At 41.9% G+C, this 20,949-nt stretch overlaps 1 protein-coding gene across 50 annotated transcripts in view; it reads left to right on the top strand.

The window, feature by feature from the left end:
- LOC147349509 (uncharacterized) overlaps nt 1-20,949 on the top strand; it is a 71,038-nt gene that overhangs the window by 7,719 nt on the left and 42,370 nt on the right. For 35 of the 50 annotated variants that reach the window (XM_086364171.1, XM_086364163.1, XM_086364158.1 and 32 more), the window contains exons 2-3: nt 2,757-2,983; nt 16,195-16,299. The exons of 2 other annotated variants lie outside the window; for them this stretch is intronic. In XM_086364171.1, the coding sequence (XP_086220297.1) occupies nt 16,250-16,299 (50 nt within the window). In that variant the 5' untranslated portion in view covers nt 2,757-2,983; nt 16,195-16,249. The remainder of the gene's footprint in view (nt 1-2,756; nt 2,984-16,194; nt 16,300-20,949) is intronic. 13 more of the 50 variants (XR_015149886.1, XR_015149884.1, XR_015149885.1 and 10 more) reach the window with 5 other exon arrangements.

Below are 20,949 nucleotides of genomic sequence, written 5' to 3'. Positions count from 1 at the left end.
ACCCCATCTGCATGGGACAGGATCATGAGAGACCACACACACACATATACACAACTAAGAAAAAGGGATGAATACATGAGAACTTCACTTGTGTTTAGTAATTAATGCTTTACAGTATTCATTTTATACAGGCCTGTGCCTGTTTGCTTCTTTATCCCTGTGAGGTTCACCTTCCCTGGGGCTCCTAAAGACTCCTCAGGTGGCTGCTGCTGCTGCTAAGTCGCTTCAGTCATGTCCGACTCTGTGCGACCCCATAGATGGCAGCCCACCAGGCTCCCCCATCTGCCGGGGACCAGCCCCGGCTGATCCAGGGTATTCGAAGGAGAGACGGCGTAGGTGAAGATCAGGAAACAATTGCTTAATTAAATGTTAATTAAGGATATAAAGAGTAATAGAATGAGGATAGCTCTGTAAAATTCAGTGAAGAAAAGAGGCTGAAATAAGGATAGCTCAGTGAGGAAATTCAGTGGAGAAAAGAGGCTGAATAATTCAGCCAGAAGGTAAGAGAAAGAACGACATGGTGAGACCAAGTTTCGGTGAACAAGGCCCACACTTTATTTTCCAAAGTATTTTTTATACCTTAAGTTATGCATAGAGGATAATGGGGGAAGGGGTAGAGTCATGCAGTAAGCCAGGCTTTCTTCCTGCAAACTTATCATATGCAAAAGTTTAGGTGATTTGCATCATCTTCTGGCCCGGAGGCCTTTTTTTCTAAAGGTGATTATTCTAAAGTCAGGCGCCAGCCTCCAAAAAGCATTAGATAAAGTTGCATTCCTACAGAGCAAAGGTGTGGTGGGCTATAACAAGAAAAAGAATTAACTCAAGGGTCCCAGGTTACAAACATTAAAGCTACTACTTACACCAATTATATTAATCAATACACTGCCAGGGACACAGCAGGTAAGGGATATGGAGACTTAGCAGAAAACATTGGCCCAACAAGTGAAAATCCCTTCACCAATACAATTTCTAATCAATCTTTTAACTGCTCAAAGGAATCTGTATTTAGACAGTTTAGAACATCTCATGCCTCTCACAGTTTGGAGGCTCTGAGCAATCACATGTGGCCGGAAAAACCTATTCAGGCAGGCTAGAGGACTTCCAAGGGAGTTTGTAGGTTGAAACACTGTCACACCCAGGAATTATTAACTGGAGCTGTAAGCTAACTCTTTTTTCAGAGAGGTAGTGGGGGACAGCCCCCCGTAAAGTCAGAGGTATAGGTGAAAGCACAAAGCAGAAAGTAGGCAGACTCTGGTTTTGGGGGTAGATTGCTCGAGAATTTCCAGGGAGACTCCTGAGGCTTGATCCCGCCTTTGCGTATGCCAAGCCTCCTTATGACCTTTGCCAGGGGCGGAGCTCGCTCCCCGCATCTCCCCCTTTTTTATTTCTTAAAACAGCCAGATGCAGCTCAGTCGCGAGCTTTTGAATGTTCTGCCGAAGAATCCTGACAATACGAGGAAGAATGATTATGAGAAGCAAAATTAGAACTAAAGATATTAGACAGAATGTTTTTTCCAGAAGTAAAGTTAGAGAAGGTGTGAAATAAGTCATTAGCTGCTCCAGCGGTGGTAAAATCCAGTCGACAGTGTTCCAGGGTCTGTATTTGATTATGAAATTTCCCTAAGTCCAGGCCAATGTCAGAGCTGTTGCAAACACCTGAGATATGTTTTTTGATTTTTTCCCATTCATAATCTGTCTCGTTTACCTTTAAAGATGTCACGCATATCCACCGGTAATCAGCTTGGCAAGACAGAGCCATTTTCACTTTTAAAGCCTGTAACTCAGCCCCAATATGCATTATTGCCTCTTCTAAGGCGTCTACTCTCATCTCCAATTTTCTATCTATAACTTCCAGTGTTGCTAGACTTAAAGAGACATTTTTAGACATAGCATCAACATATTGGGCAGTATGCACTTGTTGAGTCAATGATATTGCTGCCACAGTAACGGAAGTAATTGCTGCTATTAAAGCTGATATTCCTAAAATAAGTACCCACAAATTGTCATGATCACATTAAATCTTGTAGTTGTTGTAACACAGCAAGACTATAGTTATATGAATAAGTGGTTACATCATAAGATAAGGTGGACATTGTAACACTACCAAAGAGCAAACATTATATTGAGGATTTAAACATGAGAGCATGCATTGTTCACAAGTCACTGCATTGGGTCCACCAGTGAAAGTCACACGTACATTAAGTTTTCCAGAATCATTGGTAAAGAGAAAAACATAAGGAGAGGGTAGACGAGCCAAAACAGAATAAGTAGAATTATTTTCTGGTTGGAGTTCGCACTGCAGCAGCCCCGTCAGTCTTGCTGGGATCTCGATGTTTATCTTGCCTCCCCTTCCAGCGGGCTCCTCTTTTGTGATAGAAGCAATGGGGGAACTGGATGTCTGGGGGTCTGCAACATGGCGAATCAACCTGTCTTGGATCTAAATTGGAGAATCTGCATCCTGTGGAAAAATACAAGCACATCCTCGACCGCTAGTTAATAAGGGGTCAGGACCTTCTCCCCATCCCTGGGATTCTCCAGGCAAGAACACTGGAGTGGGTTGCCATTTCCTTCTCCAATGCATGAAAGTGAAAAGTGAAAGTTAAGTCGCCCAGTCGTGTCCGACTCTTAGCGACCCCATGAACTACAGCCCACCAGGCTCCTCCGTCCATGGGATTTTCCAGGCAAGAGTACTGGAGTGGGGTGCCATTGCCTTTTCCGCCTCAGGTGGCTACCTGGTAATTATTCCAATTTTCCAGGACAAGCATTGCGGCAAGGGAGGCAGGTTCACCTGGTGAATTGATTCCAGGGCACATGGATCAGACAAATGGCCAATGGGCAGCAGGTGAGGTTGCTGCTGTGCTCTCCTTCCAGTCGACTCTCCCTCCTCAGCAGAGACCAGACCTGGCCTTCGTCTCCCAGCCCTCTGGCGTGTTTTCTCAACACCTCAGTGGAACAAGAAAGGACTGAGCCTGCCAGAACTAAGGTAGTGTGTTCAACATTATCATGACAGCTGTAAAAACTGTTACTATCACACAGAACCAAAGGGAGGAGAGGACTTCTATGGGACAGTAAGCGGGGAGGAGACTGATCCTACACTTCTATCATCCCAGGGGGTTACAGGAAGCACCCATTTCCACCTTGGGGGCCTAACCAGCAGAGACATGGTGTCCTAACCAAGGGTCATGGGACCCCAGGTGCAGAGTCTGGGGATTGTGTGGGTCTCACCCCATCCGCCTGAGTCAGAATCCTGTGTACACAGAGACAGTGTATTCTTTGCCTGCTGTGTGTCTTGTCCCCTTGGAGATTCCCAACATCTGAATTGAGGGTGTTGCCCTGTTTAAACTGTGGTCCTTTTTGTTCTCTTCAGCTTGTCGCATTCACATGAGTTCAGGCACCTTTGTGTGGGTTGCTGCTCTGTGTTCTGCTGAGTGAAAACCTTTGGTGGTGTCATATTAATATCATAGCATATCACATGTCTAATTCATAGGGTCATGGCTGTCTGGTTTCCCTTAGACCAAGCTCAGGTAACTTAATTTGTAATTGAATTGTTATTTTATATTGGAGTAGAGTTGATTTCCGATGTTTTGTTTTAGGTGTACCTGAACTTGATTCAGTTATACATAGACATCTATTCTTTTTCTGTTTTGTTGTTGTTTTTTTTTCCCCTCATACAGGGTATTACAGTTTGTTCAGGAGAGTTCCCTGTTGTATTCAGTAGGTCCTTTTTCATTATCAACTTGATATATATTAGTGTGTATATTTTCATCCCAAACTCTTAATTTATCCCTCCCTTCTAACTTTCTCACGATAATCAGAATTTGGTTTTCTCAGGCTGTTTCTGTTTTGTATATTAGTTCAGTGGTATGAATTTATAGATTCCACCTGTACGTGGTACCTTAGGATATTTGTATTTTTCTCTCTGACTTACCCCACTTGGTATGAAAATTTCTCAGTCCATCCATGGGGCTGCCAATATCATCATTTCATTCTCTTTAATGACTGAGTAGTATTCCAGTATATAGATATACCACATAGCCTTCATTTTTCTGTCAATGGACATTTTGGTGGATTCTATGTCTTGGCTGTTGTAAATAGTGCTAGCCTGAAAATTGGGGTGCACATGTCATTTCGAATGATGAATTTCTCCAGATCTAAACCTGGGAGTGGGATTGCAGGATCATATGATACCTGTATGTTTAGTGTTCAAAGAAACTCCATGCTGTTTTCAATAGTGGCTTCACCAGTTACATTCCCACCAAGATTGTGGGAGGATTCCCTTTTCTGTACATTCTCTGCAGTATTTATTCTTTGTAGAGCTTTTCAATGATGGCCATTGTGACCAGTGTGAGGTGATACCTCATTGTAATTTTGATTCATATTGATTTAATAATTACTGATGTGGAGTATCTTCCCATGTGCTTTTGTTATTTTACACTTTGTGAGTACAATTTATCACTTGATCTGTTTTCTTGAAAGTTGGCCCGGTTAGGAATTCTTTCCTGATGATTTACCCTGTGACATTTCTTGAGGGCAGGTATCATTTACAGCCCTGTCAGACTTTGGGCTATTGAGCATGTTTTTTGTGGTATTATTTTATTTATTTATTTTTAATATAAATTTATTTATTTTAATTGGAGGTTAATTACTTTACAATATTGTATTGGTTTTGCCATACATCAACATGAATCCGCCACGGGTGTACACGTGTTCCCCATCCTGAACCCCCCCTCCCTCCTCCCTCCCCGTACCATCCCTCTGGGTCATCCCAGTGCACCAGCCCCAAGCATTCAGTATCATGCATCGAAGGCTGGACTGGCGATTCGTTTCATATATGATATTATACATGTTTCAATGCCATTCTCCCAAATCATCCCACCCTCTCCCTCTCCCACAGACTCCAAAAGACTGTTCTATGCATCTATGTCTCTTTTGCTGTCTCGCTTACAGGGTTATCGTTACCATCTTTCTAAATTCCATATATATGCGTTAGTATGCTGTATTGGTGTTTTTCTTTCTGGCTTACTTCACTCTGTATAATAGGCTCCAGTTTCATCCACCTCATTAGAACTGATTCAAGTGTATTCTTTTTAATGGCTGAGTAATACTCCATTGTGTATATGTACCACAGCTTTCTTATCCATTCATCTGCTGATGGACATCTAGGTTGCTTCCATGTCCTGGCTATTATGGTATTATTTTCATCTGAACCAGCTAATTGCCCTCTGCCCCCTTCAACTTTCTTCTTTGGTAACCATAAGTTTCTTTTTTAAGTCTCTGAGGCTAATTCTCTCGTAAAAAGTTCATTTGTATCCATTTTTAGATTCCACCAGAAATGATATCCTATGATACCTGTCTTTCCCTGTCTCACTTCACTTAGTATGATCATCTCTAGTTTCTTCCCTGTAGCTGGAAATGGCATTATCTCATCCCTATTTATTTCTGAGTAATATTGCATTGTGTATGTGTGTGTGTGTGTGTGTGTATATATATATATCACATCTTCTGTATCCATTCATCTGTTCTTGTACATTTAAGTTGCTTCCCTGTCTTTGCTATTGTACCTAGTGCTGCTATGATTGTTGGGATGCAGGTATTTTTTACAATTTTGGTCTTCTCTGGATCTGTGCCTAGGTATGGAATTGCTGGGTCACTTGGTACTTCTGTGTTTAGTTTTTTAAAGAACCTCCATAATGTTCTCCGTAGTGAATGTACCCATTTACATTCCCATCCATGGTGGGAGGGTTTTTTTCTCTCCACAGTTTCTGCAGAATTTATTGTTGTAGATTTTTTGAGATGCTCATTCTGATTGATGTGATATCTCACTGGACAATTGACTTCCCTTCCTCTAAGAACGAGTGATTTTAGAATCTTTTCCTCTACTTTATGGCCATCTCTATGCCTTCTGTGGAGTAAAGTGCATTTAGATCTTTGGCCAATTTTTTATGGGATTGCTTTTTGATACTGAGTTTTACAAGTTGTTTTTATGTGTGGAGATAAATTCCCTGTGGCTTTGTTTGCATGAATTTTTTCCATTCTTGTTTGTCTTTTTTTCCCACTGATGGTGTCCTTTGTTTTGCAAATGCTTTTAATGTCTATTAGGTCCCATTTGTTTGTTTTTATGTCCTGATTCTTAGAGGTGGGTCAAAAAAGATCTCGCTGCATTTTATGTCAAAGTGTGCTCTGCTTTTTTCCCTCAAGAGTTCCATTGTATCTGTTCTTTTATTTAGACATTTAATCTATTTGCAGTTTATTTTTGTGTATGGTGTTAGTGAGTAGTCTAATTTCATTCTCATATTCATCGCTAAGGAATCTGTCTGGCGTCCTCCCCGGTAGCTGCTCCCAGTTTCCATCCCCAACATCATTGTAGGAGGGTTCCCTTTGCTCTATACCCTCTCCAGTATTTATTGTTTGTAGAGTTTCTGCCTATGGCCATTGTGACTGGTGTAAGGTGATACCTTGTTGAAGTTTTGATTTGCATTTCTCTCATATTTAGTGATGTTGACATCTTTGCATATGAATTTTTTTTAAAAAACAGTGTGAGTTAAACTTACTTATTCAAATTGGCTTCTTGAGTGACTTCCCTGTTTTAATATTTTTCCGATGACCTCCCCTAGGAGATTTCTTAAGGGCAGGTGTTTTTTTCCTTAAGCCCCTCAGGCCTTGTGAATGTGAAGTGCCCAGGAGCATTGATTTCCAAGTTGTTGTTATGGGAAATGGCCACAAGGTGGCAGCATGTCTTTATGCCCAACTCTGGTTGCTGAGGGAACCAGCTGTTGCTGCTGCTAAGTCGCTTCAGTCGTGTCAGACTCTGTGCGACCCCATAGACGGCAGCCCACCAGACTCCGCCGTCCCTGGGATTCTCCGGGCAAGAACACTGGAGTGGGTTGCCATTTCCTTCTCCAGTGCATGAAAGTGAAAAGTGAAAGTGAAGTCGCACAGTCGTATTCGACTCTTCGCGACCCCGTGGACTGCAGCCTACCAGGCTCCTCCGTCCATGGGATTTTCCAGACAACAGTAATGGAGTGGGTTGCCATCGCCTTCTCCCGAAGGAACCAGAGCCTTGGGTAAAGTCTTGTTCCTGGATTGTCAGAGTGGAAAGTCCCAGAAGAAGCACTTAATGCTTGTGTCCCATTCCTTCTTCCTTCCTTACCCCTGTCCCCTGGACAAATCCCAATTCCTGCAACACCACTCTGGGAAGGGTGCTTTCATCCATAGGTGGGGTGACCCTAAGGAAGGAGGCTGAAGGTGGGAACCCCAACACCAGGAGACATGGAGCCCATGGGGCTTTTCAAAGCTCTTCCAGCCCAGAGGCTCCACATCCTTTGGGTGCAGTAGGCGTAGTGTTAGTGCAGGAGAACCCACCTGGATCTGGAGGTTGTGGGTTGCAGCAGAGGGGAACAGGCTCACCAGGGCCATGTGGCAGGGCTCATTGGCTGGCACACACTCCCCAGCCCCATCAGCCCCATGACAGTCCATCCTTGGGAAACGAGCCTGCCCAGGCTTCAGGGATGTGACAGCAGCCCAGGTCACCAAGGCCTGAGGGGAATAGAGTTGACATTCACTCTTTGTAATTTGTATTTTGTATTGGTGTATAGGTGACTTACGGTGTTGTAGGGTATGTTTATTTGTTTTTATTTTAGGTGGACAGCAACATGATTCACTTATGCATAGATGTGTACATGTGCTTTTTTGGTTTCTTTTCCCATTTAGTTTATTACGCAGTATTGATTAGGGGTCCTCCTTGTTTATTTATAAAGAGTAGTGTGTGTATGTTCATCAACACCTGCTCATTTCTTATTGCCCACCACCTTTCCCTTTTGGTAACCATAGGTGCTTTGCTATGCATGGGGCTATTTCTGTTTGGCAAAGAAGTTCATTTGTATCCATTGTTAGAATTCACCACTAAGTGATATCATATGATACTTGTCTTTGTCTCACTTCACTTACTATGATCGTCTCCACTCCCTTATTGCTGGATGTGGTATAATATCATCCTTTTATGGCTGAGTAATAATGCACTGTGTGCGTGTACCCCATCTTGTTTACCCATTCATCTGTCCTTATCCACTAAGGTTGCTTCCATGTCTTGACTGTTGTACATAGTGCTGCCATGAATGTTAGGGAGCACCTGTCTTTAAAATTATGGTTTTCTCTGGATCTATGCCCAGTAATGGAATTGCTGGTCCTATGGTGCTTCTCTGTTTAGTTTTTAATGAACCTTTGTCCTGTTCTCCTTTGTGATTTACTGACTTTCATTCCCACCAACAGGGAGGAGGGTTATTTTTTCTCCACACCCTCTCCAGAATTTATTGTTGTAGATTTTTTGATGCTGACCATTCTGACCTGTGTGAGGCGATACCACATTGTACAACTGATCCACAGTTCTCTAATACTTACAGATGCTAAGCATCTTTTCATGTCCTTCATGGCCACCTCTATGTCTTCTTTGGAGAAAAGTCCATTTAAATCTTGTGCCCGTTTGATTGGTTTGTTTCTTTGTTATTGAGGTGCATAAGCTATTTGTGCATCTTGGAGATAAATTCCTGAGGGTGTCTTCTTTTGCAAATATTACTTTCATTATGAGGGTTGTCTTTTTGTTGTGTTTATGGTTTTCTCTGCTGTTACAATGCTTTTAAGGGTAATTAGGTCCCATTTATTTATTTTTATTTTATTTTTCATGATTCTAAGAGATGAGTCAGAAAAGGGCTTGCTGCATTTTATGTCAAAGTGTGTTCTGCTCTTTTCCTCAGGAGTTTCATTGTATCCATACTTTTATGGATTTCTGTCCTTACGGCAGAAAGTGAAGAACTAAAGAGCCTCTTGATGAAACTGAAAGAGGAGAGTGAAAAAGTTCGCTTAAAGCTCAGAAAGCTAAGATTCAGAAAACTAAGATCGTAGCATCTGGTCCCATCACTCTATGGCAAATAGATGGGGAAACAGGGGAAACAGTGACAGACTTTATTTTTTGGGGCTCCAAAATCACTGCAGATGCTGACTGCAGCCATGAAATTAAAAGACGTGTACTCCTAGAAAAAAAGTTATGACCAACCTAGACAGCATATTAAAAAGCAGAGACATTACTTTGCCAACAAAGGTCCATCTAGTCAAAGCTATGGTTTTTCCAGTAGTCATGTATGGATGTGAGAGTTGGACTATAAAGAAAGCTGAGTGCTGAAGAATTGATGCTTTTGAACTGTGGTGTTGGAGAAGACTCTTGAGAGTCCCTTGGACTGCAAGGAGATCCAACCAGTCCATCCTAAAGGAAATCAGTCCTGAATATTCATTGGAAGGACTGATGTTGAAGCTGAAACTCCAGTACTTTGGCCACCTGATGCAAAGAACTGACTCATTTGAAAAGACCCTCATGCTGGAAAAGATTGAAGGTGGGAGGAGAAGGGGACAACAGAAGATGAAATGATTGCATGGCATCACCAACTCAATGGACATGAGTTTGCGTAAACTCCAGGAGTTGGTGATGGACAGGGAGGCCTGGCGTGCTTCAGTCCATGGGGTTGCAAAGAGCTGGATACAACTGAGCAACTGAACTGAACTGACTGATCCTTTTATTTAGGTCTTTAATCTATTTGGAGTTTATTTTTGTGTATGCATCAGGGAGTATTCCAATTGCGTTCTCATTCTCATTTCTTTAAAAACCGGCACACTATTCTCCATAGTAGCTGTTACTAATTCACCTTTTCACTAATGTAGGAGGGTTCCCTTTTTCCCACACTCCTTCTAGCACTTACTGTTTGTTGACTTTTGGACAATGGTGATTGTGAATCATGTGAGGAAATACCTCATTGGAGTTTTATTTCCATTTCTCTAATATTTAGCGATGGTGACATCTTTTAATGTGATTTTTTTAAAGGGTATGAGTTAAACCTACCACCTGAAATTGGCCACCAATTTGACAGGTGAAATTGAACACCTGTCTTGTTTTGAATTCTTTTTCAATGACCACTCCTAAGACATTGCTCGAGTGTATGTGTGGGTTTTTTTGTATAGGTAATTACAGTGTTGCATAAGTTTTCTTGTGTTATACAGTAGATCCTGGTGACTTTATGAGTAGTAGTATATATAGTCTGAAGCAGCTTGTTTCTCCCTCACCCATAGTTTTCTATGTCAGTGAGCAGATGTTACTTTTCTAAGTCTGTGAGGCTGTGTCTCTTTAAGAAAAAAGTTCATTTTCATCCATTGTTAGATTACACCTAGAAGTGATATCATATGATGCTTGTCTGTCTCTGTCTCCGTTACTTTACTTCGAATGATCATCTCAACTTTCTTTTCTGTGACTGGTCTTGGCATTATTTCCTACTTCCTTATGGTTGAGAAATATTGCATTGTGTATTTGTACCTGTACCTTTATCTGAAATTTATACAATTAGCTTGCTTCCCAGACTTGGCTGTTGCACCTTGTGGGCCAAGATTGCAGGGGTGTCTTTTACGTTTTTAATGTTCTCTGGATTTATGCCCAGGCGTGGGATTGTTGGGTCCTAAGATACTTCTGTGTATTATTTTTCTTTTTTTTCTGTGTATTATTTTTCAAATGACCCTCCATACTGTTCTCCCTACTGGATGAACCTATGTACATTGTGATCAACAGTGCAGGAGGGTTTCCTTGTCTCTACACCCTCTCCAGCATGTATTCTTTTCTAAATAATTTTAATCATCTGTCTTTGGTTGCACTGGGCCTTGATCGCAGAAATCTAGCTTTCTCTATCTGCAGTGAGTGGGGGCTACTCTCTCGTTTCACTGTCCAGGCTTCTCATTGTGGTGGCTTTTGGTTGCAGAATGCAGGCTCTAGAGCACCAGGCTTCAGTAGTTGCGGTAGTTGTACCTTAAGGGCTCTAGAGCACAGGCTCAGTAGTTGTGGCACATGGGCTTTGTGGCCCTACTTACGTGGAATCTTCTGAGACCATGGTTCCAACCCGTGTCTCCTGCATTTGCAGGCGCATTCTTAACACTGCACCACCAGGGAAGTCCTAGCATTTATTCTTTAAAATGTTTTAAGACGACTGTTCTGACCAATGTGAGTGCTTAGCTCATTGGACTTTGATTTGTGTTTTTCTGATAATTAGTGATGCTGATCACATTTTCATGTGCCTAAGTGAATCTGTAGACCTTCCTCAGAGAAATAACCATTTCAGTCTTTGGCCCATTTTGTTCTTGGTTGTATGTATTGTTGATATTAAGTTGTGCAAGCTGTTTGTATGTTTTGGAGATGAATTCCTTGTGGGTATCTTGGCAAATATTTTTTCCTATTCTGACAATTGTCCTTGTCTTTCCTTGAGGGTTTGCTTTAGGCATGCAAATGCTTTTAAGGTTAATTCAGTCCCACTTTGTGATTTATGGTTTCTCATTATTCTAAGAGGTGATTCCATAAAGAACTTGCTGTATTTTGTGTCAAGTTGTGTCCTGTTTATATTTTCTCAAGAATTTCATAGTATCCATCATTACATTTAGATATTTATACTCTCTGGGGTTTATTTTGTGTTTGGTGTTAGGATGCTTTCTAATTTCATTCTCATTTTCATGGTTGAAGGAATCCTCACGGTGTCCTCCAGAGTGGCTGTTAACCCATTTACATCCCAAGCATCAGTAGAGGAGGGTTCCCTTGTCTGCACACCCTCTCCAGCATTTATTGTTTGTTGAGTGTTTGGCAATGGCCATTCCTACCAGTGTGATGTGATACCTCATTGTATTTTAGAATTGCATTTCTCTACTGTTTAGTGATGTTGACATCTTTTCATGTGATTTTTTTTAATGTGTGACTTAAACTTACATCTTGAAATTGGCTTCTTTAATGCCTGCCTTGTTTTGGATTCTTTTTCAATGACCACTCTTAGGACATTTCTGGAAGGCAGGTGTTTTTTACTTACAGCCCCTGGTGTAAATAAATTGTGAATGTTAAATTCGCAGCAGCATAGCTCTTTATAGTGTTATTACAGACAATGTTCATGAGGCGGCAGCATTACTTCATGCCACTTTTTTTTTTTCCCTGTAAATTCTTTGTTATTTTCTGTTAGAATAGAGTGAATTTCTGATGTTGTGTTTGTTTCAGGTGTACAGGAACTTGATTCAGTTACACATAGACATTTATCTATTCCTTTTGGGTTCTTTTTTGCATATAGGTGATTACGGTGTGTTCAATAAACTTTCCTAAACTATCTGGTAGGTACTTTTATCATCTATTTGATACATAGTAATATGTATATGTTAATTCCAATCTCTTAATTTCTCCTGCCTGTACCTGGAGGCTGGGGGCTCTCCAGAGGGCAACAGGCACTCCAGGTCCGTTTTGGAGACACACTGCCTGCTGCATGCTCCCAGCTCCCTCAGCCCCAGGACACTCCAGAAAGAAAGAAAGTGAAGTCGCTCAGTTGTGTCCAACTCTTTGTGACTCCATGGACTGTAGGCTACCAGGCTCCTCCATCCATGGAATTTTCCATTCAAGAGTACTGGAGTGGGTTGTCATTTCCTTCTCCAAGGGATCTTCCCAACCAAGGGATCAAACCCAGGTCTCCTGCATTGTAGGCAGATACTTTACCATCTGAGCCACCACTTGGGAACCAGACCAGTCAGGCTCCAGGGATGTTACACCAGTAGGTCCTGAGGGGAATAGAATCAGAATTTCCTTTAGGTTTTTCTGTTTTCATCCCATCTTTTGAACTGGAGTGCACAGTGAATTACAACCTTGTGGGTGTTTTGATTTTTCCTTTTCTTTCTACTGCAAATTGTTTTGCATCTACGTAGGTGTATATGTGATTTGTTGGGGTTTTTTCCTTTATAGATTATTGCAGAGTGTGGAGTACGTTTCCTTGTGTTACACAGTGGGTCCTGGTCACTTGTTTTATCAACAGTTGTTGTTCAGTCGCTCAGTTGTGTCTGACTCTCTGCGACCCCATGGACTGCAGCATGCAGGCTTGCCTGTCCTTCACTGTTTCCCGGAGTTTGCTCACACTCATGTCCATTGAGTCAGTGATGTCATCCAACTGTCTCATCTTCTACTGTCCCCTTCTCCTCCTGCCTTCAATCTTTCCCAGCATCAGGGTCTTCCCATCAGGTGACCAAAATGTTGCAGGAAGGGGGACCCCTTCCAGGGCCTGCAAATGGGCTCTTGTCTAACACTTGGAAATGAATTTTCTGAGGAGACACATGACAAAGCAAGAGATTTTACTGGGAAGGGGCACCCGGCGGAGAGCTGTAGGATAAGGGAACCCAGGAGAACTGCTCTGCCACATGGCTTACAGTCTCAGTTTTTATGGTGATGGGATTAGTTTCCAGGTTGTCTTTAGCCAATTATTCTGACTCAGAGTCCTTCCTTGTGGTGCACACCTTGTTCAGCCAAGATGGATGCCAGTGAGAAGGATTCTGGGAGGTGGTTGAACATGTGATGTCACTTTTTGATCTTTCCTGAGCTCTCCCTGTTGGTGGTGGCTTATTAGTTCCATGTTTTTTACCAGGGCCTCCTGTAGTAAAACAACTCATGCGAATAGTTACTATGGTGCCTGGCCAGGGTAGGTGGTTTCAGTCAGTGTGCTTCCCCTAACAAAAGTATTGGAGCTTCAGCTTCAATATCAGTCCTTCCAGTGAAATTTCAGGGTTGATTTCCTTTAGGATTGAGTGGTTTTATCTCCTTGCTGTCTGGGGACTTTCAAGAGTCTTTTTCAGCACCACAGTTTGAAGGCATCAGTTCTTTGGCACTCAGCCTTCTTCATGGTCCAGCTCTCACATCCATACATGACTACTGGAAAAACAATAGCTTTGACTATATGGACCTTTGTTGACAAAGTAATGTCTTTGCTTTTTAATACACTATGTAGGTTCGTCACTTATTTTCTTCCAAGGAGCAAGAAATTTATGGCTGCAGTCACTGTCTGAAGTGATTTTGGAGCCCAAGGAAATAAAGTCTGTCACTGTTTCCATTGTTTCCTCATCTATTTGCCGTGAGGTGACGGGACCGGATGCCATGATCTTAGTTTTTTCAGTGTTGAGTTTTAAGCCAGCTTTTGCATTCTCCTCTTTCCCCTTCATCAAGAGGCTTTTTAGTTCCTCTTCACTTTCTGCCATAAGGGTGGTGTCATCAGCATATCTGAGGTTGTTGATTTTCTCCTGGCCTTTATTTTTTTTTAATTGAAGGATAATTGCTTTACAGAATTTTGTGGTTTTCTGTCAAATATCAACAAGAATCAGCCATAGGTACACCCATGTCCCCTCTCTCCTCAACCTCCCTCTCTATCCCACCCCTCTAGATTGTCACAGAGCCCCTGTTTGAGTTCCCTGAGTCATACAGCAATTCCCATTGGCTATCTATTTTATGTATGGTATTGTAAGTTTCCATGTTACTCTCTCCATACATCTCACCCTCTCCCTCCTCCCCTCCCCCCATATCCATAGGTCTGTTCTCTGTGTCTGTTTCTCCATTGCTGCCCTGAAAATAAATTCGTCAGTGCCATCTTTCTAGATTCCATATATATGCATCAGTATATGATATTTATATTTCTCTTTCTGACTGACTTTACATAATAGGCTCTACATTCATCCACCTCATTAGAACTGACTCAAATTCGTTCCTTTTTATGGCCGAGTAGTATTCCATTATATATATATACACCATAGCTTCTTTATCCATTCATTTGTCAATGGACATGTAGGTTACTTCCATGTTCTAACTATTGTAAATAGTGCGGTGAACATTGGGGTACATGTATCTTTTTCAATTTTGGTTTCCTCAGGGTATATTTCTAGGAGTGGGATTGCTAAGTCATATGGTGGTTATATTCCTAGCTTTTTAAACAATCTCCATACTGTCTTCCATAGTGGCTATATCAATTTACATTCCCACCAGTAGCGCAAGAGTGTTCCCTTTCCTGCACACCCTCTCCAGCATTTATTGTTTGTAGACTTTTTGATGATGGCCTTTCTGACTTGTATAAGGTGATATCTTATTGAAGTTTTGATTTGCATTTCTCAAATAATGAGTGATGTTGAGCATTGTTTCATGTGTTTATTAGCCATCTGTATGTCTTCTTCAGAGAAATGTCTTTTTAGGTCTTTTCCCCACTTTTTGATTGGGTTGTTTGTTTTTCTGGTATTGAATTGTATGAGCTGCTTGTATAATTTTGGAATTTAATTCTTTGTCAGTTGTTTCATTTGCTATTATTTTCTCCCATTCTGAGAGTTGTCTTTTCCTTTGTTTATGGTTTCCTTTGCTGTACAAAAGCTTTTTAAGTTTAATTAGGTCCCACTTGTTTATTCTTGTTTTTATTTCCATTACTCCAGGAGGTGGGTCATAGAAGATCTTGCTTTGATTTATGTCATTGAGTGTTCTGCCTGTGTTTTCCTCTAAGAGTTTTATAGTTTCTGGTCTTATATTTAGGTCTTTAATCCATTTTGAGTTTATCTTTGTGTATGATGTTAGGAAGTGTTCTAATTTCATTCTTTTGCACGTAGCTGTCCAGTTTTCCCAGCACCACTATTGAAGAGGCTGTCTTTGCCCCGTTGTGTATTCTTGCCTCCTTTGTCAAAAATAAGGTACCCCATGTGAGTGGGTTTATCTATGGGCTCTCTATCTTGTTCCATTGGTCTATATTTCTGTTTTTGTCCCAGCAATCTTGATTTCAGCTTGTGCTTTATCCAGCCTGGCATTTCACATGATGTACTGTGCATATAAGTTAAAGAAGCAGGGTGACTATATACAGCTGACATAATCCTTTCCCAATTTGGAACCAGTCAGTCTGTTGTTCCATGTCCGGCTCTAACTGTTGGAGGCAGGTAAGGTGGTCTGGTATTCCCATCACTTTAAGAATTTTCCACAGTTTGTTGTGATCTACACAGTCAAAGGCTTTACCATAGTCAATAAAGCAGAAGTAGATGGTTTTCTGGGATTCTCTTGCCTATCCTGTGATCCATCGGATGTTGACAATTTGATCTCTGGTTCCTCTGCCTTTTCTAAATCCAGCATGTACATCAGGAAGTTCTTGGTTCACGTATCATTGAAGCCTAGCTTGAGGATTTTGAGCATTACCTTGCTAGCATGTGAAATGAGTGCAACTGTGTGGTAGTTTGAACACTCTTTGGCATTGCCGTTCTTTGCACTGGAATGAAAACTGACCTTTTCCAGTCCTGTGGCCACTGCTGAGTTTTCCAAATTTGCTGGCATATTGAGTGAAGCACTTTCACATTATTTTTTAGGATTTGAAATAGCTTATCTGGAATTCCGTCACCTCCACTAGCTTTGTTCGTATTGATGCTTCCTAAGGCACACTTGACTTTGCACTCCACGATGTCTGGCTCTAGGTGAGTGATCACACCATCGTGGCTATCTGGGTCATAAAGACCATCTTTGTATAGTTCTTCTGTGTATTCTTGCCACTTCTTCTTAATATCTTCTGCCTCTGTTAGGTCCATACCATTCCTGTCCTTTATTGTGCCCATCTTTGCATGAAATGTTCCCTTGGTATCTCTGACTTTCTTGCAGAGGTCTCATCTTTCCTATTGTTTTCCTCTATTTCTTAAACATTGTTTACTTAAGAAGGCTTAGTCCTTGTGGATTATTTATTACAGTGACAGATTTCTATGTATATGTTAGAGATAAGTATTTCTGTGTACTTGTGCTGAAAGAAAGGAAGGGAAGCAAGAGATAATCCTTGTGGATTACCTAATACAGATACAGATTTCTGTGAGTATGTTAGAAGTACAGATTTCAGAGCATATCTGGAAGGGAGGAAGGAGATAATGATCTTGGATTATCTATTACAGATAGAGATTTCTCTGTACATGTTAGAGATACAAATTTCTGTGTATATTTGAAGGAAGGAAGGAAAGAAAGATAATCCTTATGAATTATCTATTACAGATCCAGATTTCTGTGTCTATGATAGCTCTGATGTCATAATTCATCCTTGCTCTTTCACTTTTTCTTGGAGACTTCTGTTTGTGTTTGAATTCTCAGAGTCACTTTTTGTGTTGTAAATTTGTTCCTTTGTATCTTTTTTTTTTTTGTCCATAAGGGAGAGCATATGCTATTTTCTTTCTCTGCCTGGCTGACTTCACTTAGTCTGTAATGCTTCAAGGTCCATCCTTGTGACTTTTAGTGGCGTAGTTTCATAATTTCAATAGCTTTTTTTCATGGCTGAATGAGAGTCCATTGTATATATGTACCACATCTTCTTCAACCTTTAATGTGTCAAAAGACATTTTGCTGGTTCTGTGTCTTAGCTCTTGTAACTAGTGCTGCAGTGAACGCTGGGTGCACGTGTTTTTTTTAAATGATGGTTTTCTTGGATGTAGGCCTAGATGGGGGTATGTCAGATTCTAGGCTTAGTTTTTTTGAAGATCTTTTTCTAGCATGTGGAGGCTGTACTTTCCAGGGCTTTGGCAATCTCCATTCCCACTGACTATATCAGTAAGTTCCATCACTATCTGGCTCCCACATTTAATGTTTGCAGACTTGTGATGACAGCCATTCTGATAGGTTGGATTTGATTTCTTGTTGTCATTTTGATTCACATTTCTCCTATAATAATTAGGGATGCTGAGTATCTTGTCCTGTGGTCGTCTGGGTTGTTTTTTTCTTTCCTAAGAGGGTGTGAGGCAAATTGATTTTTGAAATTGGCTTCTTGAAAGTTGACTGTGCTTGGAATTTATTTCTGCAGTACCTGCCGCAGGACCTTTCCTGAGGGCAGCTGTCATTTACAGCCCCACAGGCCTTTTGAATTGGAGGTGCCAGTAAGCACTGGTGAGCAAGTTGTAGTTCCAGGAAATGTCCACAAGGTGGCAGCACTTCTCCGTGCCCAACTCTGGTTCCACCTGCAACCAGAGCCTAGGGAAAGATGGTTTCCTGGGCTGTGGATTAGAGTGAAATGTGAACAAACACCCAAGGACTTGTGTCTCACTACTTATTACCCCTAAAACTCCACCCCTGCCCTCCAGACTCCTACCCTGGGTCCCTGCTCCCTGTTGAGCTATCTAGGAGGCTGCACTCTCAAGGAGGAGGCTTGAACTGGGAATACCAGTACCACAATACCTGAAGGCTAGGTTACTTTTCCAAGGTTCGAGGCTAGAGGTACTCGCCATCCTTTGGGTGCATTTGGGACTCTGGTCCCAGCCAGAGCAAACTAGACAGTACAGGTTTAAGAGGGGACTCAATGAAAGACACCCTGCCTAGCTCTCTCAACCCAACTCCAGGCCAGTCATTGAACCCAAGCCTGCTCAGGCTCCAGGAATGGGACAGCGCCCTAACTCAGGGATGTCAGGGGGAGTATATCAGTCATTGAATTTTTTTTCTTTTTCTTTAATCTCATGCCAGTGCTATGTTGGAGTATAGTTGATATGCAGTTTGTTGCTTATCTCAGTATATTGCTGCCTGATTTAATATGACATATACATATAGCATATCTCTTTTTTTTTTTGATTCTTTTACCACAGAGTAACTGGCAAAGGTCTAGTAGAGTTTGCTGGGCTGAACATCAGGTCTTTGTGAAGTATCTATTAGAGATACAGATTTCTGTGTATATGTTAAAGATACAGATTTTGGTATATATGTTAGACATACAGATTTTTGTTAATATGTGTAGGAAGGAAGCAAGGAAGAAGATAATCCTTGCAGATTATCTATTACAGATGTAGATTTCTGTGTGTATGTTCAGTTGCTCAGTCGTGTCCGACTCTTTGCAACCCCATGAATCGCAGCACGTCAGGCCTCCCTGCCCATCACCAACTCCTGGAGTTTACCCAAACTCATGTCCATCGAGTTAGTGATGCCATCCAGCGATTTCCTCTCTGTCATCCCCTTCTCCTCCTGCCCCCAATCCCTCCCAGCATCAGGGTCTTTTCCAATGAGTCAGCTCTTCACATGAGGTGGCCAAAGTATTGGAGTTGTGTATATGTTAGTGATATACATTTCTGTGTATTTTTCAGAGATTCCGATATTTCTGTATTTGTGGGAGGAAAGTTTAAAAAAAGGTGAAAGTATTAGTCACTCAGTCATGTTTGACTCTCTGCCTGTCCATGGAATTCTCCAGGCAAGAATACTGGAGTGGGTAGACATTTCCTTCTCTGGGTATCTTCCTGACCCAGGGATTGAACCCAGGTCCTGTGCATTGCAGGCAGATTCTTCACTGTTTGAGCCACTGGGAAACCCATTTGTGGGAGGAAGGGGCAAAGAAAGAAGAAAGGAGGGAATCCTTTTGGATTATCTATTTTAGATACTGATTTCTGTGTATATGTTAGTCCCGTCCTCCTAATTCATCCTTGGTCTTTGAACTTTTTTGGAATCCTCTGTGTTTGAATTCTGAGAGTCTCTTTTTGTGTTCCTCTATTTTTTCTTTTAATTTTGCCTGGAATTCACAGCATATGCTATTTTCTTACTCTGTCTGCCTGACTTTATTTAGTGTATGATCCTCCAAGGTCCATCCTTGTGGTGACCAATGGAATAATTTCATAATTTCAGTGGTGGTTTTTCAAGGCTGAGTAATGATCCATTGTATATGTGTACCACATCTTCTTTAAGCTTTAATGTGTCAGTAGACATTTTCCTGGGTCTGTGTTTTGGCTACCATAAGTAGTGCTGCAGTGAACATTGGGGTGTATGTGTGTTTTGGAATGATGGTTTTTCTTGGGATACAGGCCCACATGTGGGAATGTCAGATCCTAGGCTTAGCTGTCTAGAAAGGTTTTTCTCTGTCATGGGGAGGCTGTCCTTTCTAGCAGATATTGTTGATGTCCATTCCCATGTACTGTGTAGGGGGGTTCTCTCTCCTCCTGACTGACTCCAGCATTACTTTTTGTGATGTAAGAATTGCCATTCTGAGTGGTGGGATTTGATTTGTCATTGTTATTTTGATCTGCATCCTCCTGTTATGATTAGGAATCTTGAGCATCTTATCCTGTTGCATGGTGGGAGTTTTTTGTTTGTTTCCCTTTCTTCTTTTCTTTAAAGATGTCAGGAAAATTTACCTTTTGCAGTTGACTTCTTGAAAACTGTTTATGTTTGGAATTTACTTCTGCAGTACCAGCCCCAGATCCTTTCCTGAGGGCAGCTTTCATTAACAGCTCCAGAGACCTTGTGAACTGGAGGTATGAGTAAGCACTGCTGGTTAACTTGTAGCTTCATGCTCAACTTTGGTTTCTTGAGAAACCAGAGCCTTAGTGAATGCCTGCTTCCTGGGCTGTGAATTAGAGTGGAATGTGCCTGAGTAAACACCCAAGGGCTTGTGTCCCACTTCTTCTTCCCCCTAAAACTTCACTCTTCACATCTCAACTCATCCCTGCCTTGCCCACAGAACCCTGCTGAGGTGCCTAGGAGGCTGCACTCTCAGGAAAGAGGATTGATTTGGGGACCATGTTACTTTTCAAAGCTCAAGGCCAGGGGGTCGGGCAACCATCCGTTGGTTGAGCTAGGATGTCTGGTCACAGCCAGAGCAAACCAGACAGTATGGGTTAAAGAGGGGGCTCAATTAAGGATACCTGCCCAGCTGTTCAGTCCCACTCCAGGCCAGTCATAGCAGCCAAGGCTGCTCAGACTTGGGATAGCAGCCCAAGTCAGGGAGGTGGGAGGAAATTAACTAGGCTTTGATTTTCTTTAATGGCAATGCTATACAGGAATATGGCTGATCTGCCATTTGGTGCTTGTCGTCAGTATTACAGTATACAGGCACCTGGTTCAAAATGACATATATTAACATCCTCTAGGAAGATCCATGGAGAAGGCAATGGCACCCCATTCCAGTACTCTTGCCTGGAAAATCCCACGGGCGGAGGAGTCTGGTAGGCTATAGTCCATGGGGTCACTAAGAGTCGGACACAACTGAGCGACTTCACTTTCACTTTTCACTTTCATGCACTGGAGAAGGAAATGGCAACCCACTCCAGCGTTCTTGCCTGGAGAATCCCAGGGACGGGGGAGCCTGGCGGGCTGCCGTCTATGGGGTCGCATAGAGTCGGACA

This window comes from Bos grunniens, chromosome 21, assembly GCF_055505025.1.
Source record: "Bos grunniens cultivar Pamir isolate PY7600 chromosome 21, Bosgru_T2T1.0, whole genome shotgun sequence".
NCBI lineage: Eukaryota > Metazoa > Chordata > Mammalia > Artiodactyla > Bovidae > Bos > Bos grunniens.
This window is presented reverse-complemented; position numbering and strand designations above follow the sequence as displayed.